Source organism: Lontra canadensis, unplaced genomic scaffold (genome assembly GCF_010015895.1).
Source record: "Lontra canadensis isolate GAN:19392208 unplaced genomic scaffold, GSC_riverotter_1.0 scaffold201, whole genome shotgun sequence".
In the NCBI taxonomy this organism is placed as follows: Eukaryota; Metazoa; Chordata; class Mammalia; order Carnivora; family Mustelidae; genus Lontra; species Lontra canadensis.
This window is the reverse complement of record NW_022631195.1, coordinates 914,386-941,425: the sequence shown is the minus strand read 5'-3', so window position 1 is coordinate 941,425 and position 27,040 is coordinate 914,386. Positions and strand designations below refer to the sequence as shown.

Below are 27,040 nucleotides of genomic sequence, written 5' to 3'. Positions count from 1 at the left end.
CCCACATGGCCCAAGCTTGGATGCTCGGTGAGCAACAAGGCCACGGTGTGTAAGACCCGCCAGCAGCCCTTGCAGCAGCCCGGCTCTGCACAGCACTCCAAGGACAAGGCCTCATACTGACAACTCCTGAGCCCCCACCAGGGTCCATAGGCCCATTTAAGTACCTGGCTCCTTCCAGCCTGGGATGGCCAGTGCTCCTCAAACTAGCCCCATGACCCAAGAGACATCCCCAAAGCCCAAAGAAGTCACGTGTCTATAAATATGGGACAGAATCTACAGTCAGATCTTCCAGAAACCAGTCCAGGGCAATTTCCAGCATGGAACTCAAATCACACCCAGAGCTTAAGTACCAGAGCGCACCAGCAAACAGGCCAAGAGAGAGCTGTGGGTCCCCAGGCTGCTCCCCCACGCACCAGTGCCTTCTCACTAGGACGACCACATGCCCTGCCTGGCTTGGGACAACCCTAGCTTATACTTGTCTCTGCACCCACCACCTCAAAGCCTTCCAGTCTGGACGAGATAAAATGGGCCTTCTGTACCCCAGCCTCTTGTGGGGAACACACGCGTGTGTGCACAGCTTGCCTGTAGAAACAGAGTGCTGCTCACCTGGGACTCAGCTAGCAACCCATAAGGTAGGAAAAAAAAAAAAAGGCTCTGAGTAGTGAGAGTCAAACAGATTATCACAAAGGTCACCAACAGGCTGAGCCAGGGCATCCCTCCGCCCTGTCGGTTGCACAGAGCACATTAGGGAATGAAAGGTCACTGTGGACAACCCAGCCCACAGCTCTAAGCAGCACATGCTACGCCTCGCGCCGAGGCCTGAACCAGAACTACAGAGGTGACAAGAACCAAGGCTGCTTGCTTTCTGGCAGGGTCAGCCGCCCTCTGCACTCCAGCAGCAGAGGAATCCAAGGCACAGAAATGTTCCCACGGGTAGGAAATGAGCCCTGGAATCCGGGCCCAGGAGACTAGGAATACCCAGCCCTTTTCTCTTCCAAGGCTCTATGACCCTCTGGGCACCAGTCAGGACTCAGAAGCGTACTGGGCCCGGCTCCACATACCAGACGGGAGCAGCTCTTCAGTGGAAGCTAAAACCTGCAGCCTGCTCCTTAGGGTAGTGGGGAGGGTTAAGTGATCGACTATGTGCAGACACTTTGTAAGCTGTCCAGTGCTGTGCTACAGGCCAATCTGGGGCCTGCCTGCCTGGTTCTCACGCGAACTCTGCCTCACCGTTGTGGGACGCAGCTGCTCATCGCAAGTCACAAAAATTAACAGAAATGCATCTGTACTTACGTGGAAAACCCAAAAGACTCCACCTCAAAACTGCTAGAACGCACACAAGAATTTAGCAGCGTTGCAGGATATCTAAAATCAGTGCACAGCAATCAGCTGTACTGTATACACGAGCAATAAGCCAGATGGAAGAGAAATTAAGGAGTTGATCCCATTTACAATTACACCAAAAACCATAAGATAGCTAGGAATACACCTAACCAAAGAGGCAAAGGATCTGTATTCAGAAAAATATAGAGGGGCGCTGGGGTGGTGCAGTGGGTTAAAGCCTCTGCCTTAGGCTCAGGTCATGGTCCCAGGGTCCTGGGATCAAGCCCCGTATCGGGCTCTCTGCTCACCGGGGAGCCTGCTACCCCTCTCTCTGCTTGCCTCTCTGCCTGCTTGTGATCTGTCTGTCAAATAAATAAATAAAATCTTTAAAAAAACCCAAAACATTATAGAATAGTCATGAAAGAAATTGAGGAAGACACAAGGAAATGGAAAAAACGTTCCATGCTCATGGACTGGAAGAACAAATACTGTGATAATGTCTATGCTACCTAGAGCAATCTACACATTCCATGCAATCCCTACCAAATACCAGCAACATTTTTCACAGAGCTGGAACAAACAGTCCTAATATTTGTCTGGAACCAGAAAAGACCCCAAATAGCCAGAGGAATGTTGAAAACAAAACAAAACAAAAACAAAGCTAGCGGCATCACAATTCCAGACTTCAAGCTCCATTTCAAAGCTGTCATCATCAAGACAGTATGACACTGGCACAAAAACAGACACACAGATCAATGGAACAAAACAGAGAGCCCAGAAATGACCCAACTCTATGGTCAACTAGGCTTCCAGAAAGCAGGAAAGAACATTCAATGGAAGGAAGACAGTCCCTTCAACAAAAGGTATTGGGAAAATTGGACAGCCACATAAAGAAGAATGAAACTGGGCCATTTCCTTACACCACACACAAAAATAGACTCAAAATGGATGAAAGACCTCAATGTGAGACAAGAATCCAACAAAATCCTTGAGGAGAACACAGGCAGCGGCCTTGTCGACCTCAGCCACAGCAACTTCTTCCTAGAAACACTGCCAAAGGCAGGGAAGCAAGGGCAAAAATGAACTACTGAGACTTCATCAAGATCAAAAGCTTTTGCACAGCAAAGGAAACAGTCAACAAAACCAAAAGACAACGACAGAATGGGAGAAGATATTTGCAAATGACATAAAGGGCTAATATTCAAAATTTATAAAAAACTTATCAAAACACCCAAAGAACAAATAACCCCATCAAGAAATGGGCAGAAGACACGAACAGACATTTCTGCAAAGAAGACATCCAGATGGCCAACAGACACATGAGAAAGTGCTCCACATCACTCGGCATCATGGAAATACAAATCAAAACCATAATGAGATCCCACCTCACACCAGTCAGAATGGCTAAAATTAACAAGTCAGGAAATGACAGATGCTGGCGAGGATGCAGAGAAAGGGGAACCCTCCCACACTGTTGGTGGGAATGCAAGCTGGTGCAGCCACTCTGGAAAACAGCATGGAGGGTCCTCAGAAAGTTGACAATAGAACTACCCTACAACCCAGCAATCGCACTACTGGGGATTTACCCTAAAGATACAAACGTGGTGCTCCAAAGGGGCACGTGCACCCGAATGTTTATAGCAGCAATGGCCACAATAGCCAAACTATGGAAAGAACCTAGATGTCCATCAACAGACGAATGGATAAAGAAGACATGGTGTATATACACGATGGAATACTATGCAGCCATCAAAAGGAATGAAATCTTGCCATTTGCGACGACGTGGATGGAATTAGAGGGTATTATGCTGAGCGAAATAAGTCAGTCGGAGAAAGACAACTATCATAGGATCTCCCTGATATGAGGAATTTGAGAGCCAGGATGGGGGGTTGTGGGGGGGCAGAGAAGGAAAAAATGAAACAAGATGGGATCGGAAGGGAGACACACCGAGGGACTCTTAAGTCTAGGGAACAAACTGAGGGTTGCTGGAGGGGGGACGGGGTTGCTGGGGGATGGAGTGAGCTCTGAACGTTGTATAAGACTGATGAATCACTGACTAACAGCATGCTCTATGTCCACTAAATCTAAATGAAAAAGAACTGTTAATATCTAAAATCTACAAGGCTAGGCTTCCTAGAAAATTACAAGCCCCGCAGAAACTCTAAGTTGAAAATGCTGATGAACCCTCTGTCTCTTCAGCCGAAAACCCTGTGAGGAAAAGGACGGATTCCTGGGCCCAGAGCGGGTGAGAGCTGAGTGGCTGGCCACCAGCTTTGTTTATTTAATTTTTTAAAAATTTGACAGACGGACAGAGATCACAAGCAGGCGGGGGGCAGCAGGCTCCCCGCTGAGCAGGGAGCCCGACTCGGGGCTCGATCCCAGAACCCCGAGATCACGACCTGAGCCGAAGGCAGGCGCTTAACCCACTGAGCCCCTCAGCGCCCCAAGGACACCAGGCTTGAAAAGCGGCCTCCTAACTGCAGATACAACACGCGAGGCCCGACCGAGAAACAGAACGGGAAGAGGAGCTGCACTTTCGAGGGCTGGGAGGGCGGCCCAGAAAAATCCAGGAAGGCCTGCGAGGGCAGAGACCGCCGCCCCCGCGGCCCGCAGCCCTCCGCTCCGCTCAAAGCCGCGCGGCAGGGGTCGGCGCGGCACGACGCGAGGGGGGCTGCAGGCCGGGGCGGGGAGGCGGGAGCGGGATCCCCGCCCGCGGCGGCCGCACAGCACAAAGCAGCCAGGGGTCCAAGGCGGTCGTGCGCGCCGGAACGGGGGTCAGCAGGGCGTCCCCGAGGGCATACGACGGGGCAGGTTCCGGTCGCGTCCCCCGGGGCGCGCTCCCTTCGGGGCGTCCCGCCGGTGGAACCCATCGGTCCCAGCGCGGTCCCGGGCTTTCTACCGTGAAGAACGCGGGCTCCGACCGCCGGGAAGGACGCCCGCCCCCAGCAGCCCTGGGGTCCCTGACGCGGTCCCGGACGGGGCGGCTCGGGGGGGGCCCTGGGGTTCCGGACGGAGTCTGATGGGGCTTGGGGGAGCGGGCGCCGGAGGCGCCGGGGCGAGCCGGGCGGGGAACTCACCGGCCGCCACATCTTCCAGGCCGCCGCCGCCGCCGGTGCCCCGACAGCTCCGGCTCCCGCTCGCCGCACGCTCTTGTCGCTCGGCCCAGCAGCCCCTGCGGGGCGGAGGCGCAGTGCGCACGCGCGCCCCGCCCCGCCGACAGCCGGCGGGGCCCGGAGGCCTCGCCCATCCTGCCGGCGTCCGCGGCGGAACAGCGCCCCCTGGCGGCGGCCGCAGCCTAGCTTTAGCGCTGGGACCGCGCGCCCTGCGTCCACTCCCGCAGGCGATCCCCCGATTCTCCGCCGCTCTGGGGTGGGCGTCCGCTCCCACCGGATGGAAGCCGAGGCTCGCGGGGATCAGCTCGCTGGTTCCCCGGGAGCTCACAGCACGGGCGGAGGGAAGGGGCTCGCACGGAGGCTCGGTGGGGGGACACTGCTCTGAGAGCTGAGCCCGGGCCAGGCAGCGGGGAGCGGCCCAACACTCCTGCCGCCGGCCAGGGTGCACCTCGCTTCGCGGCTCGCGTTCCCCGCGGCAAGATGAGGTAGGAGCTCCTTGTTCCTTGGACCGAGCCGGGGATACTTGTGGCGCCTGCTGTGTGCCGGGCGATCTGGAGGGCGGACGGTCCGCAGCGTCGCCGCGAGAGGCGCGCACAGGGCGGGCGAGACCCACCGGAAGGCTTGTCGCCCCGCACCGGCCGGCCGGCCCGAGGCAGGGCAGGACCCGCCCCTCCTCTCAAAGGCTCTCGCAGCCCGCGCCCAGCCTTCCGGTCCCTGCTTCTCCCACCCTGCCGGGGGGCGGGGGGGGGGGGAGGCACCGCTCGCGGCAGCTTCTCCCCCATCTCCCGCACCCCTGCCGGCTCCGCCTCCCTCCCGCGAGCGCCCCCCGCCCCCGCTGGCTCCTCCCTTCCGCTGCCGCGCTCCTCGCGGTCCAGGACGCCGGGCTGCACCCGGCGCTCCTGCGGCCCGGCCGTCCTGCGGCGGCTGCGCGGGGCCTCGGGTCCCCGACTCCGCGCTGGCCGGAGCCCGCGCCCGCATCGGGCTGCTCCAGAACCCTCTCCACTGAGGCTGGGCACCCTGCGCGGCTCCTCTCCGCTCCCCGCCAGCCTCCCACGAGGCTCCTCCCTCTCCAGGGGATTCCTGCCCCCGCAAGCGCAGCCCAATGGTCCCTGCTCATTGTCCTTTATCCCGGGGCCCAGGTGAAGCCAGTGTCTCCCGCCGTGAAATATGCCACCCCAGGCCTCTTCTGCTACAGCTCAGCGTCCAGAATCACCTTGTTCCCGTTATCCCGCTTGCAACAGATGCGGGGCTCCGTACTCCGGCTGAACGCAGACCGCTGTCCTCGCTGGCTTTTTACCTGCCTTGCGACAAAGACAGGGATGTAACTTCCCGTCTTCACAGCCCTGTCCCTCGCGTCCTGGCTAGGGCCTGGCAGTGGGTCTTGAGCCCCTCCCAAGGCCAGGCTTTCTGGAATATTCCCAGTTGCATACATTCAGCCTCCTCGCCTAACCCCGTGATGTTTAATGAAACTGGTCCAGGAGATGGTGTAGGCCACATAAAATGCTGCTAAGGCATCTGAGAAGTGACAGCAGCAAGGCTGAGAATAGCAGCATGATCTCAGACACAGACATGGCTGGGAGCCCGGGGCCACCTGCCCTGGGGCTGGGAATGGGGGTGGGTGGGGCTTTCTTGTCCACTTTTGGGAAACGAAGTCCAGCCAGCTCCCACTCCTCAAAAGCACCAAGGAACGGACTCTATTCTATTGCCACATCAAAGGACCCAGTACTGACTGGGGCTCCTGTCCCAGGCACAGGTGCCTGGACTGAATGAGGGGACTCTACCCTTAGTTGTGCTATGTGAAGTCAGTTCCCCAAAGCTGAGATGACTGCGCCCCAGGAGTGCCAAGAAAACTTTCCTCCAAGTGATCACTACTCCTGGTCCACCCCAAACCCAGACACAGTCCACACCAGTGCTGCCCAGTCAGTCCCCCACTCCAAATCTCCCCTGTGTTCCCAGGCCCATGAGTCTACAAAACTGTTGTTTCTTAGAAAAAATAAAAAAGGAAGTGTGGGGCACTGGGGTGGCTCTGTTTTAAGTGTCTGCCTTCAGCTCAGGTTGTGGGATTAAGCCCTGGGATGGGTGGGCTCCCCGCTCAGTGGAGAGCCTGCTTCTCCCTCTCCTTCCCACTAGTGCTCTCGCTATCTCTGTCTCTGTCTCTCTCTCAAATAAATACATAAGATCTTTTTTTAAGAATGGAAGAATATATTTACTAAGAAGCATGATTTCTCATGCAAACATTAAATGAACATGTATGCCGTGACCAGACAATGTCCCTGCAAAAGATACGTCCCCTTTCTAACTTCTGCAGCTTCTGATACGACTTTATTTGGAAATAGGGTTGTTACACATGAAATGAATTAAAGTTCTCTGGATGAGATCATCCCGGAGGAGGATGGGCCCTGAACCCAGTGGCTGGTGTTCTTATACGAGAAGAGAGAGACCTGAGGCACAGAAGAAAAGCCTGTGTGGAGGCAGAGGTATAGACAGAATGGCGTGGCCACAAGCCTGGGGACGTCGGGGATGGCAGCACCACCAAAGCGTGGAGGGCCTTGGAACACGGTCTTCCTCAGAGCCTTCAGGAGTCAGCCCTGCCAAAGCCTTGACTTCAGATCTCTGGCCTCCAGCACTCTCATAGGATGAAGTTCTGTCATGGTAAGCCACCATGTTTGTGGGAATTAGTTCCAGCATTCCTAAAAAAACTAGTACAATGTGTCAAGGGTTTATTTAATTCATTAACTAATGAGACCCCAAGGAAGTGATTACAAGTTCAAAAGGGAAGTTCAAAACCTACACATCTATGTGGAGTAAAGGAATGATGAAATGAAATTTTTTCCTTTGTTTTTAAAATTCAGTTTTATAATCTGTAAAATAAGGTGTTTATGACATTTACATTTCTTTAAAAATTTTTAGTTATTTATTGAGAGAGAGAGAGAGAGTGAGCATGAACAGGGGAGGGGCCAAGAGAGAGGGAGGAGTACGCTCACCGCTGAGCAGGGAGCCCGATCCCGGGCTCGATCCCAGGACCTGGGTGCCAGGACCCCGGTATCATTCCCTGAGCTGAAGGCAGACGCTTATCTGACCAGCCACCCAGGTGCCCCGACATTTACATTTTTTTGAAATGAATTTAAATATAGATGGAGATTGGCTTTTTCCACAGGAAAAAGCAATTGAATCTCTGCTGAGGAAAATTTATTTGCAAATCTGTAAAAAGGAATATCTGCATGGCTCTTGGTCATCTGCAATTTACGGAGCTGTGGGGTAGTTCCAGATAATCCAGAAAGGCGTCCTCTACACTTGTGTGGTTTTCCATTAGAAATACCACTAATGGGGGGAGTCCAAGACGGCAGAGGAGCAGGAGACTGGGATAAAGAGACCGTCTGGTCCCGGGCATCAGTTAGAGAGCTATGGAACCATGCTGAGCACCTGCGAACGCAACCTGCGGCTGAAGGAAAGAGCGGGTATAACAGAGACCAGGGAGCAGATGACTGCTTTTCCCTGAGGGCTCACTGCGGAGTGGGGCCCCCAGCTTTCTGCTCAAGGGCGGGGATTGGGAGGTCACCATTTCAGTCTTATCCGCTAAAGCTTCCCAGAAAGGCTTCAGGGAACAAAAGCCACACAGAGCAACCCAGAGCTGGATTCTGGATTCCAGAGCCTGGCCCCCTGGCGAGGGTGTTGCAGTTCAGCGGGGGGGCAGACACCCGAGCATCACTGCAACCGGCCCCTCCCCCAGAAGCTCAGCAAGAACATCCACCCATGACCAAGTTCACCAGTCCCCGAGCCTGCCAAACTCCAGCGCTAGGGGAATACGGCGCATAGAATTCATGGCTTTTCCCCATGCTTTTTTACAATTTCAACTTTAATTTTTAAAATTTTCTTTATTTTTTCTTAAATTTTTCTTCTTTTTTCAACCAACTTCCCATTTTATCAACTCCTTTTTAAAAATCTTTTTGAATTTTCATCTTTACAGTCACAGTCTATTCCTTCATTGTATTTAATCTTATTTTTGTATATATATAAGTTCTTCTTTCTTTAAAATTTTGAGATACATTTTCTCCTAACAGACCAAAATACACCCAAAATCTAGTGTATGGCTCTGTTCTATTCACCTGCCTAATCATATTCTCTCTTTTTTTCTTCCTCCTCTTTCTTTTTTGGTTTTTGTTTTATTTTGTTAGTCTTTTTAAATTTTCATCTTTACAGTTACAGTCTATCCTTTCAGTGTATTTAGTTTTATTTTGGTATATATAAGTCTTTCTTCCTTTACAATTTTGAGATGAAGTTTCTTCTAACAAAGTGACCAGAACACACACAGGAGATAGTGTACTGCTCTGTTCTGCGCATCTGCCTGATTATATCCCTTCCTTTTTTTTTTTTTTCTTTTTAAAAGATTTTATTTACTTATTTGACAGACAGAAATCACAAGCAGGCAGAGAGGCAGGCACAGAGAGAGGGGGAGGCAGGCTCCCCGCCAAGCAGAGAGCCCGATGCAGGGCTCGATCCCGGGACCCTGGGATCATGACCTGAGCGGAAGGCAGAGGCTGTAACCTACTGAGCCACCCAGGCACCCCTCCCTTCCTTTTTTATTGTTGTTGTTATTTTTCTTTTTCTTTTGTTTTTTCTTGTCCTTTAATTTCTATTTTTACAATTACATTCTATCCTTTCATTGTATTTAATTTTATTTTTGTATGTATATGTTTTTCTTTCTTTATAATTTTGGGATCTAGTTTTCTAAAAATCAGACCAAAATACACACAGAGTCCAGTGTATTGCTCTATTCTGCTTATCTGTCTGATTATATGCGCTCTCTCTCTCTCCCTCCTTTTTTTCCCTTCCCAGTTTCAGGTCTCATCTGATTTGTTTAGTGTATATTTCTCTGGGGTGTTTTTGCCATTTTAGTATTTTGTTCTCTCATTCATTTATTCTTCTCTGGACAGAAAGATAAGATGGAAAAACTCACCTCAAGAAAGAGAACAAGAGGGGTTCCTGGGTGGCTCAGTCATTAGGCGTCTGCCTTCATTCAGCTCAGGTCATGATCCCAGGGTCCTGGGATCAAGCCCTGCATCAGGCTCCCTGAAAGCAGCTGCAAGAGGTCTGTAATCTATGAGGGTAGAAAAATTAGATTAGCAGTAGACCTATCCCCAGAGACCTGGCAGGTCAGAAAGGACTGGCATGATATATTCGGGTGCTAAATGAGAAAAATATGCAGCCAAGAATACTTTATCCAGCTAGGATGTCATTCAAAATAGGAGTGATTAAAAGCTTCCAGGACAAACAGAAACTAAAAAAAAAAAAGAAAAAAATTGTGATCACCAAACCACCCTACAAGAAATATTAAAAGGGGTTCTTTAAGCAAAGACAGAGCCCAAAAGTAATATAGACCAGAAAGGGACAGAGACCATATACAGTAACAGTCACCTTGCAGGCAATACAATGGCACTAAATTCATACCCTGAATGTAAATGGGATAACTGCCCCGGTCAAAAGACACAGAGTTCCAGATTGGATAAAAAAGCAAGAACCATCAAACTGCTGTCTGCAAGAGACTCTTTTTAGACTCAAAGACACCTCTAGATTTAAACTGAAGGGGATGGAAAACCATTTATCATGGTAATGGAAATCAAAAGAAAGCTGGGGTGGAAATCCTTATATCAAACAAATCACATTTTAATTTTTTGTTTTTTTTTTTCTTTCTTCTTTTCTTTAAAGATCTCATTTCTTTATTTGACAGAGATAGAGACAATAAGAGAGGGAATACAGCATGGGAAGAGGGAGAGGGAGAAGCAGGCTTCCCTCTGAGCAGGGAGCCCAATGTGGGATTCAATGCCAGGACTCTGGGATCATGACCTAAGCCAAAGGCAGATGTCTAATGACTGAGCCACCCAGGTACCCCATCAAATTAGATTTTAAACCAAAGACTGTAATAAGAGATGAGGAAGGACACTATATCACAATTAAAGGGTCTATCCAACAATAATATCTAACAATTGTAAATATTTATGCCCCTAACATAGGAGCAGCCAATTGTATAAACCAATTAATAACAAAATCAAACATGTCAATAATAATACAATAATAGTAGGGGAACTTAACACCCCCCCCCCACTGCAATGAACAAATCATCTAAGCAGAAGAGAAACAATGAAATAAGGGCTTTGAATGACATCCTGGACCAGCTGGACTTCACAGATATATTCAGAATGTTTCACCCCAGAGCAACAAAATACACATTCTTCTTGAATGCACATGAAACATTCTCCAGAACAGATCACATCCTGCATCACTAATCAGGTCTCAACTGGTACCAAAACACTGGGATCATTTCCTGCAAATTTTTGGACCACAATGCTTTGAAACTGGAACTCAATCAAAAAAGCAAAGTTGGAAAGAACTTAAATACACAGAGGCTAAAGATCATCCTACTAAAGAATGAATGGGTCAATAAATTAAAGAAGAATTTTGAAAATTCGTGGAAACAAATGAAAATGAAAACACAACTGTTCAGAACCTTTGGAATGAAGCAAAGGTGGTCCTAAAAGGGAAGCATATGGTACAAGTCTTTCTCAAGAAACAAGGAAGGGCTCAAATACACAGCCTAACCTTGCATGTAAAGGAACTAGAGAAAGAACAAATAAAGCCTAAACCCAGCAAGAGAAGAGAAATGATAAAGATGAGAACAGAAATCAATGAAATAGAAACCAAAAGAACAGCAGAATAGATCAACGAAACTAGGAGCTGGTTCTTTGAAAGAATTAATATAATAAGGGGTGCCTGGGTGGCTCAGTGGGTCAAAGCCTCTGCCTTCATCTCAGGTCATGATCTCGGGGTCCTGGGATCGAGCCCCGCACCCGGCTCTCTACTCAGCAGGAGGCCTACTTCTCTCTCTCTCTCTGCCTGCCTCTCTGCCTGCTGGTGATCTCTGTCAAATAAATAAATAAAATCTTTTAAAAAAAGAATTAATATATTAATAAACCGCTGGATAGATGTATCAAAAAGAAAAGAGAAAGGATCCAAATATATAAAATCATGAATGAAAGAGGAGAGATTACACCAACACTAAAGAAATACAAACAATTATAAGAACATATTATGAATAACTACATGCCTACAAATTAGACAATCTGGAAGAAATGGATGCATTTCTAGAGACATATAAACTAACAAAACTGAACCAGGAAGAGATAGAAAACCTGAACAGACACATAACCAGCAAGGAAATCGAAGCAGTCATCAAAAATCTCCCAACAAACAAGAGCCCGGGGCCAGATGGCTTCCCAGAGGAATTCTAGCAAACATTTAAGGAATAATTAATATCTATTCTTCTGAAGCTGTTTCAAAAAAAAAAAAAAAAAGTGAAATGGAAAGAAAACTTCCAAACTCTTCTTATGAGGCCAGCAATACCTTGGTCCCAAATCCAGACAAACACCCCATCAAAAAGTAGAATTACAGACCAATATCCCAGGTAAACAGAGATGCAAAAATTCTCAACAAATACTAGCCAATGGGATCCAACAGTACATTAGGAGGGTTATTTACCATGACCAAGGGGGATTTATTCCTGGGCTGCAAGGTTGGTTCAACACCCACATATCAGAGTAATATACTACATAACTAAAAGGACAAGAACCATATGATACTCTCAATAGGTGCAGAAAAAGCATTTGACAAAGTCCACCATTGATTAAAACTCTTCACATGGCGCCTATGCGGCTCAGCCAGTGGGCGTCTGCCTTTGGCTGAGATCATGATGCTGGAGCCCAGGAGTGAGCCCTGCATTGAGCTCTCTGCTCAGTGGGGAGTCTGCTTCTCCCTCTGCCCCTCCCCACTCTCATTCTCTCAAATAAACAAATAAAAACATTTAAAATTTTAAAAAATAAAACTGAAAAAGTGTAGGTATGGAGGGGACATACCTCAATATCATAAAAGCCATCTATGGGGGCGCCTGGGTGGCTCAGTGGGTTAGGCCGCTGCCTTCGGCTCGGGTCATGATCTCAGGGTCCTGGGATCAAGTCCCACATCGGGCTCTCTGCTCGGCGGGGAGCCTGCTTCCCTCTCTCTCTGCCTGCTTCTCTGTCTACTTGTGATCTCTCTCTGTCAAATAAATAAATAAAATATTAAAAAAAAAAAGCCATCTATGAAAAACCCACAGTGAATATCATTCTCAATGGGGAAAAACAGAGCTTTTCCCCTAAGGTCAGGAACACTGCAGGGATGTCCACTATCATCACTGCTAGTCAACATAGTACTCGAAGTCCCAGTCTCAGCAATCAGACAACAGAAAGAAATGAAATGCATCCTAATTGGCAAAGAAGAAGTTAAACTCTCACTCTTTGCAGATGACATGATACTCTATGTGGAAAACCCAAAAGACTCCCCCCCCTCCGCCCCCCAAAAAACTGTTAGAACTCTTACAGGAATTCAGTAAAGTGGCAGGATATAAAATCAATGCACAGAAATCAGTTGGATTTCTATACACTAACAATGCGACTGAAGAAAGAGAAATTAAGGAGCTGATCCCATTTACAGTTGCACCCAAAACCATAAGATACATAGGAATAAATCTAACCAAAGAGGCAAAAATCTGTTGGTGCAACCAACAAGCTGGTGCAGCCACTCTGTAAACAGTAAAGTTCCTCAAAAAGTTAAAAATAGGGGCACCTGGGTGGCTCAGTGGGTTGAGCCTCTGCCTTCAGCTCAGGTGATGATCTCAGGGTCCTGGGATTAAGCCCTACATTGGGCTCTCTGCTCAGTGGGGAGCCCGTTTCCCTTCCTCTCTCTCTGCCTGCCTCTCTGCCTATTTGTGATATCTGTCTGTCAAATAAATAAATAAAATCTTTTTAAAAAAAGTTAAAAATAGAGCTACCCTTCAACCCAGCAATAGCACTACTGCACATTTACTCCAAAGGTACAGATGTAGTGATCTAAAGGGACATCTGTACCCCAATGGTTACAGCAGCAATGTTTGCAATACCTAAAATATGGGAAGAGCCTAGATGGCCATTGACAGATGAATGGATAAAGAAAGATGTGGTATAAATATATACAATGGAATATTACACAGCCATCAAAAAGAGAAATCTTGCCATTTACAATGATATGGATGGAACTAGAGGGTATTATGCTAAGCAAAATAAGTCAATCAGAGAAAGAGAATTATATGATCTCACTGATATGAGGAATTTTTAAAAAGATTTATTTGCTTATTTATTTACTTGACAGAGAGAGATCACAAGTAGGCAGAGAGGCAAGCAGAGGAGGGGGGAAGCAGTCTCCCCATTGAGCTGAGAGCCTGATGCAGGGCTCAATCCCAGGACCCTGAGATCATGACCTGAGCCAATACAGAGGCCCAACCCACTGAGCCACCCAGGCGCCCTCTCCATGTGTCTTTTAAATTTCTTCTTTGATTTCTTACTTGCCCCATTTTTTGGTTAGTAGCATGTTATATAACTTCCATGTATTTGTGCTCTTTCCAGATTTTTCCATGTGGTTGATTTCTAGTTTCCCAGCAATATGTTTGGGAAAGATGCATGGTATAACTTCAGTGTTTTTAGATTTCTTGAGACTTGTTATATGACCCAGTATGTGACCATTCTGGAGAATGTTCCATTTGCACTTGAAAATAATGTGTATTCCACTGTCTTAGGATGGGACGTTCTAAATATATCTGTTAGATCCATCTGGTCCATTGTATCATTCAAGCCACTATCTCCTTGTTGATTTTGTTTGGATGAGCTGTCTGTTGACGTTAAGTGGGGTGTTGAAGTCACCTACTATTATTGCATTACTATGAATTACTTTCTGTATGTTTGCTATTAGATGTTTGTTTTATGTATTTGGGTGCTCCCATGGTGGGTGCATAAATATTTACAACTATTATATCTTTTTGTTGGATTGTCCCCTCTATGGTTTATATAGTGTCCTTTGTTTCTTGTTGAGTCTTTGCTTTAAAATCTATTTTGTTGGGCAGGGTTAAGCACCTGCCTTTGGCTCAGGTTATGATCCCAGAATAGTGGGATCGAGTCCCACATCGGGCAGTGGCGGGGGGTCCCTGCTCAGTAGGGAGTCTGCTCCTCCCTCTACCCCTTTCCCCTTCTTGCACTCATGCACTCTTTCTCAAAAATAAATAAAATACATTTTTTTAAAAAGTCTATTTTGGGGGGGCTCCTGGGTGGTTCAGCGGGTTAAACCACTGCCTTCGGCTCCGGTCATGATCTCAGGGTCCTGGGATCGAGCCCCGCATTGGATTCTCTGCTCAGCAGGGAGCCTGCTTCCTCCTCTCTCTCTCTCTCTGTCAAATAAATGAAAAAAAAAACTTTAAAAAAACATAAATGGTTGGTAGAATTCATCAGTGAAGTCATCTGGGACTGAGCTTTTCTCTGTGAGAAGTTTTTAAATTACTAGCTTAAACTCTTAACTTGTTATCTGTCTGTTCAGATTGTCTACCTTCTTGAGAAGCCTTTCTTGGCAGACTAATTTTTTGGCACACAGTAGTTCGTAATATTCCCTTTCAATCCTTTTGATTTCTGTAAGTTCAGTAGCAATGTCTCATTTTTCATTCTTGATTTTAGCAATTTGAATTTTGTCTTTTTTTCTTGGCCAGTCTAGCTAAAAGTTTGTCAATTTTTAAAATCTTTTCAGAGAACCAACTGTCGATTTTCTCTATTGACTTTCTACTCTCTATTTCATTTATTTCTGCACTAATCTTTATTATTTTCTCCCTTCTGCTTGTTTTGGGTTTAGTTTGTTCTTCTTTTTCTGATTTAAGTAGAAGTGAAGGTTATTGATTTGACATATTTTGTAAGATTTCATTTACTTATTTTGACAGGGAGAGAGAGTGAGGACAAGCAGGGGGAGAGGAAGAGCGAGAGGCAGAAGCAGGCTCCCCACTGAGCAGGGAGTCCAACATGGGGCTCAATCCCAGGACCCCAGGATCATGACCTGAGCTGAAGGCAGACACTTAACTAAGCCACCCAGGTACCCCTGATTTGATATTTTTCTTCTAACTACAGGAGTTCACAGCTCAAAATTTCTGTCTCAACATTCCTTTCACTGTATTTTTACATGTATGTGGTGTATTAATTTCTTCTTAGAGAGGTAGAGGGGAGGGGCAGAGAGGAGAATCTTTTTTTCTTTTAAAGATTTTTATTTATTTGACAGACAGATCACAAGTAGGCAGAGAGCCAGGCAGAGAGAGGAGGAGGAGGCAGGCTCCCTGCCGAGCAGAGAGCCCGATGTGAGGCTCAATCCCAGGACCCTGGGATCATGACCTGAGCCGAAGGCAGCGGCTTTAACTCACTGAGCCACCCAGGCACCCCATCATTTAATTTTTTTAAAAAGTTTATTTACCTAAGCAATATTTATATGCAACTCAGGGCTTTAAATCACAACCCCAAGATCCAAGAGTTGCACATGTTAAGATCATTTTTAAAATCCATTCTGTGGGTAACTCATTTACATTTAATGTAATGACTGAGCAGGTAAAATTTACATCTGTCATTTTGCTGTGTTTTCTGTATGTCCTAGGTCTCGAGGCACCTGGCTGGCTCAGTCAGTAGAGCAACCAAACTTGATATCAGGGTTTGAGTTCAAGCCCCACGTTGGGGTGGAGTCTACTTAAAAAATAATAATAATAAAATAAAATATATGTCTTATCTTTTTGTTCCTCTTTTCCTCCATTACATCCTTTTTTGCTAAACAGATATTTTCTAGTGTACTATTTCAATTTTCTTGTAATTTCTTTTACTGTTTTTTTTGTTGTTGTTATTTTCTTGATGATTTCCTGAGAATTAAATTAAACGTCTTTATTTATAACCATCTGGTTCATATTAATATCAGCCTAAGTTCAATAATATGTAAGAACTTTACTTCTATATTTGCTCTTATATATCTCCATTCCATATTCTTTCCTATTACTGTCATACAAATTACATGTTTATGTTATAAATCCATCAACATAGTTTAATGATTACTGCTTCATGCAGTTATATTTTTAATCAGATAGGACAAGAAAAAGTTAAAAAGACAAAAATGCTTGAATACTGAATTTTGTATATACCTTCATAGTCACCTTTTCCAGTGCTCTTTATTTTTTATGTGGATTTGAGCTACTGTCCAGTGTCCTCTCATTTCAGCCGAAACTTAACCCTAACCTCAGTCCCCATCTGCCACATCCTCAGGTCCCAATTCCTCAAGGTTCTGGCCCTAAGATCCCCCTGCTCAAGTCCCCCCAGTATGCTCCAGCACCAGCTCTGATGGTGTCTCCAAGGGCTAGAAGCCAGACCATCCCCCGCCCCACTCAGAGCCCTGTGCTCCCAGCACAGCCAGGGAGAGGGGAGGCCGGGGATGGCTGAGCTTGGGAGACCTCTGGCTTGGTGGGTGGAAGAGAGAGGGAAGGGGACTCTTCATTCAGAAAAATAAAGAAGTGTCATGTCCTTCACGTCAGGAGCCCTAGACAGGTGCCATGACACTGCTTTGGAGAGGGACCCAGACAGCCAGGACAGCAACTTTCAACACAGTGAACCCTTAGAGAAGCCCGCCCCCTGCTCCCCGTTGAGACCTCAGTGGGAGAGGATGACTGGCTCCAGGCTCCCAGCCCCACACTGGCCTCGCTGCCAGCTCACCCCAGCTCCCCGTGCCCGAGGAGAATCCCCGGTGGCCTCATCACAAGGGCCTTTCTCACTGTCTCTGCTCTTCAGTGGAGGCTCCCGATCCCTGGCTTTGCTGGGCACCTGCTTTCTTTTCCTCTCTTCATTCTTTGGTCCCGGGTATGAACACCTTCTCTCCTCTGCCCTGTGCTCTCATGCCTTCTCCCATGCTGGTGGCCTGCCCTCCCAGAGACCTGCACGCAGAGTTGGCGCTCCGCCGTCTGCAGCCACACCACCCGCTCCGCTCTCAGAATGGTGCCATCTACAGAACAGCTCTACAAACATTCAGGAGCGCCTGGGTGGCTCTTGATCTCAGCTCAGGTCTTGATCTCAGGGTCGTGAATGCAGGCCCTGTGCTGGGTGTGGGGCCTAATTTAAAAAGAAAACAACAAAGGGAACATTTGGGGAGGCTCGGGGGTGTGTGTGGGGGGACTAGGTAGGAAATCCTTTCCAATCTGCTTTTAAATTAGCTCAGTTTTTCCGCCACCTTTGTGAAGGGATGGAAATTCCAAAGTTGTTTGCAGCTTTTCTTTCACCAAATGAAAATGCTCATACTGTTCTGCAGACACAAAGGAACTTCCCCTGAGAGCAGCCCTGGGACCCTGTCTAGAAAGTTCTGAACTCTCCCTCGCAGGTCAGGAGCGGGTCAGGGAACCACTGTGCTAGGGAACTGGAGGTGGAGGCCCAGGAGAGGAAAAGGTCATGGGGAGGGTGACAGGGAGTGTTGCCACGAGAATGACCGACTCGCCCCCAGGCAAGAAAAGACGGACCAGTGCCGGGCGTCCAAAGGTCTGAACTGTCCTGAATGTCTCAGGGAGGCAATTGTCACCACACCCTCGGGGGGACACACGGCAATCAACTCACCTCTGCTTCAACAAGCAAGAAGCTGCGGGCCCTCATGACTCGACGTCCAGAGATCGCGCATGGATACAACTGGATGCAGGGGATCCCAGGATGTTTTCCGGGTTCCGCCCCTCTCCACCCCTCACCCTGCTTGCCTCTGGGGTGCCTTCATTCTCAGGTGTGCTCCAGGAGCAGTTTGAGTAGCTTGTCATAGCTTTTGGGATGACTGACACCGTAAGACAGATGTCGTGGTAGATCTTGAGCTGCTCCACAGGACCAGTGGTCCCTTAGTTCAGTCGCCGTGGACGGGATGACGGACACCATGACTGGACCGTCTGGGTCACCCACCAACCGGAGGGCAGGGGCGGGGGTCCTGCGATGAGCACCCCATCAGAACCCTGGCAGCCTCCAAGCCCCCTGGAAGGTGCAACGGAGAGAAGGAGGCCGGTGCTTGCAGTGGGGAGGCCCTAAGTGGCCCTGAGGCCTCAGGCACTTAGCATCCCTGAGACGGGGTGGACATGGCCAGAGTGGCTGACTCCAAACCGCTGATGACCTGCACTCGGTCGCCAGCCAGGGTCCCAGAGGCTCCCGCATTCCCATTTTCTGGTGCCACAGAGCCAGGAGGTCCCTTTGAATTCCAGGGAGAGGAGGAGGCCCCTTAGAGGACCACTGTCCTGTGTCCCCAAGCCATGCATGGGGGCCCCGAGCAGATGCTAACGGCAGGACACAACCATTTCATCAGCCAGGCGTTATCAGACCTTCAACCAGATTGGAAGTCACACCTTAGGGATTCCAACAGGCTGAGAACCAGAGGACCTTTAGTCATTCCACCAAAGCCAGGCGAGCCTTGTCCAGACACACACAGACTCAGCCGCAGGTGAGGTGGCCACACACCTGCGAAAGGAAGCGACATGGGGCAGGCCACACCCTAGCTAGCCCCGCTCTGGTTCCGAGGAGCCTCGGGGTGGGACAGGGCCTCGGTGGGCCTGTCGGTCATGTCTTGCCCTTCCCCAGGGGGGTATTGTCTGTGGACAGCCAGGTGCCAAAGGTCCTGCCTTGGCCACTGCCTACCCTCTGGGGTCTCCTTCAAACTCCCCCCAGCCCTGGGTTTTCGAGACCCTCTGGGCAGGGCTGGGAGCCTGAGTCGTGGGCCACCTGCTGTCCCGTTGGCAGTGTGGGTGCCCTGGTGACCAGGCTCAGTGCTGGGCAGCCACGAGTAGGAAGGGTGTGTCGGGACGGCTCTCAAGAACTTGGCTCTTCAGCATCTCCCTCCCCTTATTTCCTACAAAGCACTGACAGGAAGGCCCCTGAGGCTTCTAAGGGCAGTGGCTTCCTCAAATTGTCCACCTCCAGTCCTGGCCCCAGGTTCTGGGCCACCTGCCCCCCTTCTCTCTAGGAGACGGTGATGTCCCACGGGGCCTTACTCCTCTGTGGCCCTTGGGCCAGGCACAAATGCACATGTGGGCAGGGAAGAGGCTCCTTTGATCATTTCCTGACAAAAGGGCAGGAACTGGGAGGCACTCCACCAGCTCCAGCCCGTGTGGGCAGGGGAGGGTGCTACCGGGGGATGAGGGCAGAGTGTGTGCACGGGGAAGGGGGTGTGCCAAGGCCTGCGGCTACTCCACTCCAGCCCTTGTCCTCACCCTCCTCCCTCTGAACCTCTCCGCTCGCCGCCACCAAAGACAGATTCTGCAGCTCACACCCACCCACCAGCCCTGACTCCCAAAAGCAAACAGCCATGTGAACCCCCCACTGCCCCTGCTCCTTCTCCAGGCCATCAGCACCTTGGGAGGCTGGGACCTGGCAGGCAGGCCCCTGTCCTCAGGACTGGGCTGTGTCTGAGCCCCTGGGAGCCTGGACCGTCCTAATTCTCGATGCAGCCCCAGAGCAGAGGCTCCGGTGCTCAGCGCCTGGGGTTCCTCCTACTCTCCTGCCCAGCGGGTCCTGCCAGGGCGGGAAGAAAGAGACCTTCAAAGGCCCATGTGCAGGCCAAGTCAAGGACAGGCAGCTTCTCAAGTTTGAAAAGGGCATTCCGGAGACCGGAACAATTGCAGGAAGGGCTTGAGGCAGGAGGGGAAGGAGCCACTTTTCCAGCCCCTACGGTCACTTGCGTGAGATCCTTGCAGCTGCAGGCTCCCCACTGCAGACATGGGGCCCCTTCTCTGTAAGAATAGGGTTTCGGCGCCAAACCAGTCACACCAGATCACAGCTCAGGTGTCCTGCCTCCCCTGCGGAGCCTGCCCCATGGGCCTCTGCTTCTGGCCTGCCCAGCAAGCCCAGAAAAGGGGGCAGAAGCCTGAGCCTCTGATCACCGCAGCTTCCATCCAGATCCTCCGAGTCCCTGCCTGCCCCCTTGCCCGGCTTCAGCACTCCTTCCAGTCCCCTCCAGCCCTCTGTACAGAAGCACCCCATTCAGCACAGACTGAAGTCGATGCTACTACTCTGGTCCCTGAAGACACTAGCCAAGCCGAGGCCCAGACTGCTCTGCCAGGGCTGGGATGACTGTGGGCTGCTCAGGGACAGGACTTGTCAGAAGCCCAGGGAGAAATAAAGAACATGGGCCATTCACACATTTGATCACAGAAGGAGCCAGAAACTAGACACCTGTGGCTCAGGGAAGGCAGCAGTGCTCCTGACCAGACAGATCCCTAAACTGGCTGGAACCTTATACCCCAGTCTCTTCTAAGCCTATTCACTGAGCCCCTTCTACGCCTGGATCCTGCAGGAAGGCCCAGGCATAAGCCCCCTGGCAGGACCCTCCCACAAAGAAACAAACAGACATGACAATTGCCAGGTCACCAAAAAAGAGACAGCCTATCCTGTCTGACCCTCAGCCCAGCTGGCTCAGCCCACACAGCCCGGAGACGCTCACAGAGCAGGGGCCCAGATGGGACGAGGCCTTACCGCTCAGCTGGGACCCTGGGTGAGCTGCTGTTGGGCCGACACCGCAGTACCTCCGGCGGGAGTTCCCAAAAGCTATTGGGGGGATGGGGAACAAGAGTCCAGGGCTCAGAGGGCACAACCCCAGGACCTATGAGAGCAGCCAGCCGGGGACGGGGGGAACCCCTGCTCAACAATCAGTTCATGTCACCACTCCAGCTCAGCAGCGGTCTCTCTGCACAGAGAAAGGGGCTACAGAAGTTAACTACTCGGACCCATGGAGTAACAGTGATTTATTGTGCAAATCCCACACAGGTTCCAGATCCCGGGCCAAGCCCACAGCCCTAGCTGGGCCCTGGCTCTGGGACTGTTCTGTGGTCCCCACTCTGACCAGCGTCTGCTGTGGAGTGTACAGGTGTCCGTGAGTGAGCCCACGTGTCAGGAGGGCCCCCTGGGGATGTGGGCACTAGCGGGCTGTGGCATCTCAGTCTGACATCACGTCCTCCATCTGCCCAGGCTTAGGAGCTACACTGGTCCACACAGTCCTTCCCGCTTCGGAACACATGATAGATGCTGGTGGGAGGGAACATGGCAACAGCCCCGAGCAGGGAGCCCACCTGGATGGCCACGCCAGCTGCCAGCAATGCTGGCCGGCCGCCACTGTGCAACAGGGAGCTGGCAGCCACCTTCACGTAGGAGAACACACCCAAGCACAGCACCCATGACAGCACCTGGGAGGGCGGACACAGCAGCAGGCTGAGCACGAGGAGCTCCCTGCTCTGGGGGAACCCTCCCCACTGCAGCCCTCTTTGCTTCGGTGTCCCCAGTGTACTTACCACAAGGACCACTCCTGCAGAGGTACCCACCAGGGGTGGGCAAGGGCTCAGGACTGCCAGTGCCATCAGGTAGGCCCCAAAGAGCATGCCCAGCAGAGAGAGACCACCCAGCCCTGCCAGAGACCTACAGGGGTGAGCAGAAACTCAGGGCTGGCTGTACCCGGACCCAGCCCCCATCCCTAAACTTTACCCCTAGGAGCTCGGGGACCCTTGTGTACCTGCAGAGCACGCCCATGGCCAGAAAGCAGGCGAGGGGGTTGGCAGTGCTGCCTAGCACCACAGCCAGGTGGTAGGCCAGACGGCCATAGGGCAAGCAGGAAAAGCTCTGCACCGCAGGCAACACACCATTGGTCAGCGCGTTGGTGATGGCCAGCAGGCCCAACAGGCAGGCTCCTTGGACAGAGAGCAGCCGCTGAGTCTCAGCATCTGGGCTGGGAGGGGCGCGTGCTGCTCGGTTCAGTGATTCCTGCAGTGGTGAGGCCTCTTCCTCCTCCTCCACCGCTGGGGCTCTCGCCCGCAGGCCAGACCCCGGACCCCCTGTGGGTGCAGATGGCGGGGTTGGCAGTAACAGCAGGAGACCCTGGAAGGCGGCGGCCGAAGTGACCAGAAGAGCGGTCAGCACCCAGAAAAAGGTGCTGGCGGGAAAACGCTCTGGGAAGTCGTGGGGGAGCCGAAGGGTGCCATTGGTGGGAGATGGCAAACATTCAAGGTGGCCTACGCCCTGCACAAGGGCCAGCACGCAGGGCAGCAGGGCACTGAGGCCCTGACCCAGGAAGAAGGAGCGCAAGAAGGGAGGTGGTAGGTGGCTCAAGAAGGGCAGGAAAGTGACGTTAGAGGCACAGCATGCCAGTGCCAGCACCAAGGCCAGCGTTAGGAAGGCCACGGAGTGGAGCTGCCCTGTGACTGGGGCCACATGGTGCCACAGGGGGGCCAGCAGGGCTGTGCCCGCTATGCTCAGTGCCTGGACCACCTGGATGGGAGCCCGCTCGCTCTTGCCCGGGGCCAGCCGCCTCCACAAGGTCACCACCAACAGACCCAGGTTCCCCACCGCCACAAGCACAGAGAGGTATGACGGGAGACTCCAACCTGCCGGGAAGGGAGAAAGCCAAGTCAGGAGCTAAGGGACAAGGAGCAGCTGCAACCGGCCTCACCTGGCACACCTGAAGCCCCGCTCCCCTGCACGCTCCCACTTACCCTCCGGAAGGTCCTTCACCACGACGGGCAGCTCCACCCAGATCCCGTTGATGGCAGCCCAGGAGCCCATGCCAAAGAGGGCTACCAGCAGGTGGGTCCACACCAGACGGCCCAGTGGGGGTGCTGCCATTCAGCGCAAGGCTGGGCCCTTCAGAACAGGCCAGGGTCACGCCCGCTCCTCTTCCCCACCTAGACCCAAAGAAAAAGCTTCAGCTCTCCTGGGAACTGAAAACCTCTTCCATCTCGAAAGGAACAGACACGCATGCGGGATCACGGGTCAAAGACACAGAGCCGGAGTCAGAAGAGGGTCCGGCCGCCTGGACCAGGGAACCTGGAGCGTGCGCGGGGTGGGGCATGGGGATGGCAGGGGCCAAACATACCGGACGGCACGCCGGGCCCAAGGAACCACGACCCCAGAGGAAAACGAGGAAAAACGGCCTCCACCTTCGGGTCTGAGCTGGTGAGACCACCACCCTCACCCCGAAACGGACACGGACTCCGGGACAGCGCACCGGTAAGGCGCCACGCACACCTGTGCTGCTTCTGCGCCCCAGTGGGAGCTCGACGCTTCTGCGAGACCCACGACAGCGGGAGCGAAGTCGGGCTCCGCGGGGAGCGGCGGGCCGGCACCCGCCCTCGCTGCGTCAGGTGGGCGGCGAGGAGCTGCCCGGGGCGCGGTGCTGCCCGCGCCTCCTGACCCTGCACCTGCGCGCTCCCCGCCCGACCGCCCGGCGTCTCGCCACACTCCGAAGGCGCCGCCGGCGGCCTAGGGGCGCGGCCTCAGCCCAGAGCCGGTGGGGCTGGGAGACGCCGGCTCACCCCAATGAGAGGAAGCCGCGGGCCGGCCAGCCAGTCCCCGGCATGACCCGCCGCCGGAAGTCCCGCCCCGGAAGGGGGCGCGGAGGGGGGGTGGCCCTGGCTTCCGGTCCCGCCTTTCCGCGGGCACGCCCCGCCTCCTGCCGCGGCCCCGCCTCCTTCCGGCGGCCTAGACTCTTCCGCGGCAGCGGGCGGCCCGGGCGTGGGGCTGGGGGCGATGGCTCCCGGGGCAGCGCGGCGGGCCCGGCGCAGGGTGCGGGGCGCCCGGCCGGCCGGGGCGCGGACTCGCTCGGCCGAGGACTGGTGGTGGGACCGGCTGGTGCCCAGCGGCTCCGGGTACCACCTGCTGCAGTCGGACAGCATGCTGCTGCTGCTGCCGGGCCCCGGGCCGGCCCGCCCCCGCGCGCAAAGACGTGCGTCCCGCCGCACTCAGCGGCTGCTGCCCGCCGCGGCCCGCGCCCCGGCCGCCAAGGCCAGGCCTAGAGCGGCGCCCGCTCCGGAGCCGCCGCGGGGGCCCGACCCGGGCTGGGGCGACCGCATCCCGCTGGAAATCCTGCTGCAGATTTTCGGGCTGCTGGTGGCGGCCGAGGGGCCCATGCCTTTCCTCGGCAGGTACCTGGGCCCGTCAAGCGCCGCAGCGGGGCTCGGGCGGACCTCCTGCCCGCCCCGCGGGTGGCTGAGGCGGGAGGCGGGGGGCGGGGGGGGTGGTGCGGGCAGAGCGCGTAGCCGAGGGAGCGCTCACACACGCGTGCGAGAGAGCACCGTCCCTCGGGGGTCCAGTGAGAGTCCCCCGGGCCTGTCTTTGAGCTAAGGTGGCCGCAGCGTCGTGACAGGCCTCTCCTCTTAGAAAACCCCGCAGCAACGGCCACGAAAGGCCCGGCCCCTCAGCTGAGATTCTCCCCCCAGGGCTGCACGCGTGTGCCGCCGCTGGCACGAGGCCGCCTCCCAGCCTGCGCTCTGGCACACCGTGACCCTGTCGCCCCCGCTGGCTGGTCGCCTGGCCAAGAGCGGAGCCAAGGCCGAGAAGAAGCTTCTTGCCTCTCTGGAGTGGCTTATGCCTAGTCGGTGAGACAGCCCCTCTTTTCTTTGTTCCCTGGCTTCGTTTTTGTGGCTCGGAGAAAGCCGCAGGCCCGTTTCTGTCCCCTACACCAAAGTGACGGGATGGGCTGATGCTGACAAAGGGGCAACGTGGGGACACTATGCAGCTCTGCCTCTGCTGTCGGCCAGGTTCTCCCAGCTCCAGAGGCTGACCCTCATCCACTGGAAGTCCCAGGTACACCCTGTGTTGAAGGTGAGAGCTCTAGGCTGCCCTGCACACCAGCCCTGACACTTTGGGATTGCCCAGTACTTCCAGGCAGTGGGTCAGGCACCCGGATCCCAGTGGCCCCATGGGGATGCCTGCCCGGTTCTCCTTGCCTTTCTCTTTCAGCAGGGAGGTGTCAGAAGTGGGAGCACCCATGCTGGCCTTCCAGGGCAGAAAGGAGGTCCCGGCTGAGACAGTAGAGAGGGCGTGGCGTCAGCCACTGGTTTCTTTCCTTTGTGGACCACAGAGACCCAATCTCAGCTGGTGCTCTGTCTTCCACAGCTGGTTAGCGAGTGCTGTCCTCGGCTCACCTTCCTTAAGCTTTCTGACTGCCATGGCGTGACCCCCGACACGATGGTCATGCTGGCCAAAGCCTGCTCCCAGCTCCACAGCCTGGACATACAGCATTCCATGGTGAGCCCTGTGTCCCTAGGGGTCCTGAAGAAGCCTGGGCCGAAGTGACAGGTACCCATGTGCTGGGTTCCCAGGTGGAGTCCACCGCTGTGGTGAATTTCCTGGAGGAGGCAGGGCCCCGAATGCGCAAGTTGTGGCTGACCTACAGCTCCCAGACGACAGCCATCTTGGGTGCTCTGCTGGTAGGTTGGTGGCAGGCACGAGCAGCGCCCAGTGCTGAGCCAGGGACTGCCAGGCCGCTGAGCCTGCGCTCTGTGACCCCTCTGCAGGGCAGCTGTTGTCCCCGGCTCCAGGTCCTGGAGGTGAGCACTGGCATCAGTCGCAACAGTGCTCCGCTCCAGCTGCCAGTGGAGGCCCTGCAGAAGGGCTGCCCCCAGCTGCAGGTACTGACGCCCCGCCTCTCCCACCTGCTGGCACCTGATGCCCTGCCTCCCCTGCCTGCCACCCTCCCTCCCCATCTGCAGCCTGGGCCTCGCTCCAGGTGCTGCGGCTGCTGAACCTGACGTGGCTGCCCAAGCCTGCGGGGCGAGTGGTGGCTCCCGGCCCCGGCTTCCCCAGCCTCGAGGAGCTCTGCCTTGCCGGCTCCACCTGCAACTCTGTGAGCGATGAGGCCCTGGGCCGCCTGCTCCATGGCTCCCCGAGTCTGCGCCTGCTGGATCTTCGAGGCTGTGCCCGCATCACACCCGCTGGCCTGTGTGATCTGCCGTGCCAGGGTCAGCTTCCTCTGGGTGCTGGCCAGGTGGGACGGGTGTGGCTCCCCCTGCCCGTCCCACAGCTCGTGAACACCCTTTGTCTCCAGAGCTACAACAGCTTCACCTGGGCCTCTACGGCATGTCCGACCGGCTGACTCTGGCCAAAGAGGGCAGCCACCTGCTGACCCACAAGTGGCACCACAGTCTGCGGGAGCTGGACCTGAGTGGCCAGGGCTTCAGCGAGAAGGACTTGGAGCAGGCCTTGGCTGCCTTCTCAGCCACCCCTGGGGGCTCACCCCCCGCCTTATGCTCTGTCAACCTCAGGGGCACCCGGGTCACACCAAGCACGGTCAGGTCAGCATCCCCTTCCCCCGTCCCTTGGAGTCAGTATGGCTTGCCTCCCCAACAGGCCTGGCTTGCAAGCTTCGAGGGTCAAAAGGGGAGCACATATTGGCTGGCCCCTGTTTCGGATGGCCCTTAGGGACACCATGGGTACTGGGCTTGGGCCTTGGGGCCTCTGGGTGGCAGAGCCAGCCGTGGCGCCTGGGCAGAGAGGGCTCCTTATGCTGGCCTATCCCTGCCAGGGCCCGGGTCTTCAGGGAACCAGTGGCTCTGGTCCCCATGGCCTGCTCTGCCCCTCCAGCTCTGTGATCAGCAGCTGCCCAGGCCTCCTCTACCTCAATCTGGAGTCCTGCCGCTGCCTCCCTCGGGGCCTGAAGCGGGCGTACCGAGGCCAGGAGGAAGTCCAGTGGTGCCTCGAGCAGCTGCTCACCAGCCTCCCCTCCTCCGGCTAGGCAGTCCCGGACCCCAGGAGCTCAGGTGGCCACCGGTGCCCTCCACCCTTTACGTGTTTGGGATGATTGAGCGTTTTGTTACAATAAAACATTTTAGGAACTCTGTGTGGTCCTTCGGTGGAGATGAGAGGGCAGGTGTCGTACCTGAGAAGCACCTAAGGCTGAAGCTGGCAGAGAGCCTGTGGGGTAG

The 27,040-nt window shown here is 53.3% G+C and overlaps 2 protein-coding genes across 5 annotated transcripts; one reads left to right on the top strand and one right to left on the bottom strand.

Moving 5' to 3' along the window:
* Window positions 1-21,285: 21,285 nt before the first annotated feature.
* On the bottom strand, window positions 21,286-23,566 carry SLC52A2 (solute carrier family 52 member 2). 3 transcript variants are annotated; one of them, XM_032848344.1, is made up of 5 exons: window positions 23,537-23,566; window positions 22,832-23,020; window positions 21,856-22,723; window positions 21,638-21,761; window positions 21,286-21,532 (listed from the first exon to the last, which is right to left on the bottom strand). In XM_032848344.1, exons 2-5 carry the CDS (start codon window positions 22,959-22,961, stop codon window positions 21,320-21,322), a joined length of 1,335 nt encoding a protein of 444 aa, XP_032704235.1. In that variant the 5' UTR covers window positions 22,962-23,020; window positions 23,537-23,566; the 3' UTR covers window positions 21,286-21,319. The 3 variants fall into 3 exon arrangements, with proteins under 3 accessions (XP_032704235.1, XP_032704233.1, XP_032704234.1); XM_032848342.1 differs by lacking the exon at window positions 23,537-23,566 and adding an exon at window positions 23,364-23,429; XM_032848343.1 differs by lacking the exon at window positions 23,537-23,566 and adding an exon at window positions 23,212-23,357.
* A 280-nt stretch (window positions 23,567-23,846) lies between these two features.
* Window positions 23,847-26,955, top strand: FBXL6 (F-box and leucine rich repeat protein 6). 2 transcript variants are annotated; one of them, XM_032848311.1, is made up of 10 exons: window positions 23,848-24,061; window positions 24,095-24,259; window positions 24,554-24,712; window positions 24,875-24,938; window positions 25,233-25,364; window positions 25,439-25,546; window positions 25,634-25,747; window positions 25,846-26,077; window positions 26,164-26,410; window positions 26,700-26,955. In XM_032848311.1, the coding sequence occupies exons 1-10, from the start codon at window positions 23,865-23,867 to the stop codon at window positions 26,848-26,850; spliced, it is 1,569 nt and encodes a 522-aa protein (XP_032704202.1). In that variant the 5' UTR covers window positions 23,848-23,864; the 3' UTR covers window positions 26,851-26,955. The 2 variants fall into 2 exon arrangements, with proteins under 2 accessions (XP_032704201.1, XP_032704202.1); XM_032848310.1 differs by having other exon boundaries at window positions 23,847-24,259.
* Window positions 26,956-27,040: the final 85 nt, after the last annotated feature.

Coding starts and splice junctions, on each gene's coding strand:
- SLC52A2 (XM_032848344.1), bottom strand. CDS start 22,961: ATGGCAGCACCCCCACTGGGCCGTCTGGTGTGGACCCACCTGCTGGTA. Junction 22,724..22,831: donor GGTGAAGGACCTTCCGGAGG/GTAAGTGGGAGC, acceptor CCTTCCCGGCAG/GTTGGAGTCTCCCGTCATAC. Junction 21,762..21,855: donor GCCATGGGCGTGCTCTGCAG/GTACACAAGGGT, acceptor TCACCCCTGTAG/GTCTCTGGCAGGGCTGGGTG.
- FBXL6 (XM_032848310.1), top strand. CDS start 23,865: ATGGCTCCCGGGGCAGCGCGGCGGGCCCGGCGCAGGGTGCGGGGCGCC. Junction 24,260..24,553: donor CCCATGCCTTTCCTCGGCAG/GTACCTGGGCCC, acceptor TTCTCCCCCCAG/GGCTGCACGCGTGTGCCGCC. Junction 26,411..26,699: donor GTCACACCAAGCACGGTCAG/GTCAGCATCCCC, acceptor CTGCCCCTCCAG/CTCTGTGATCAGCAGCTGCC.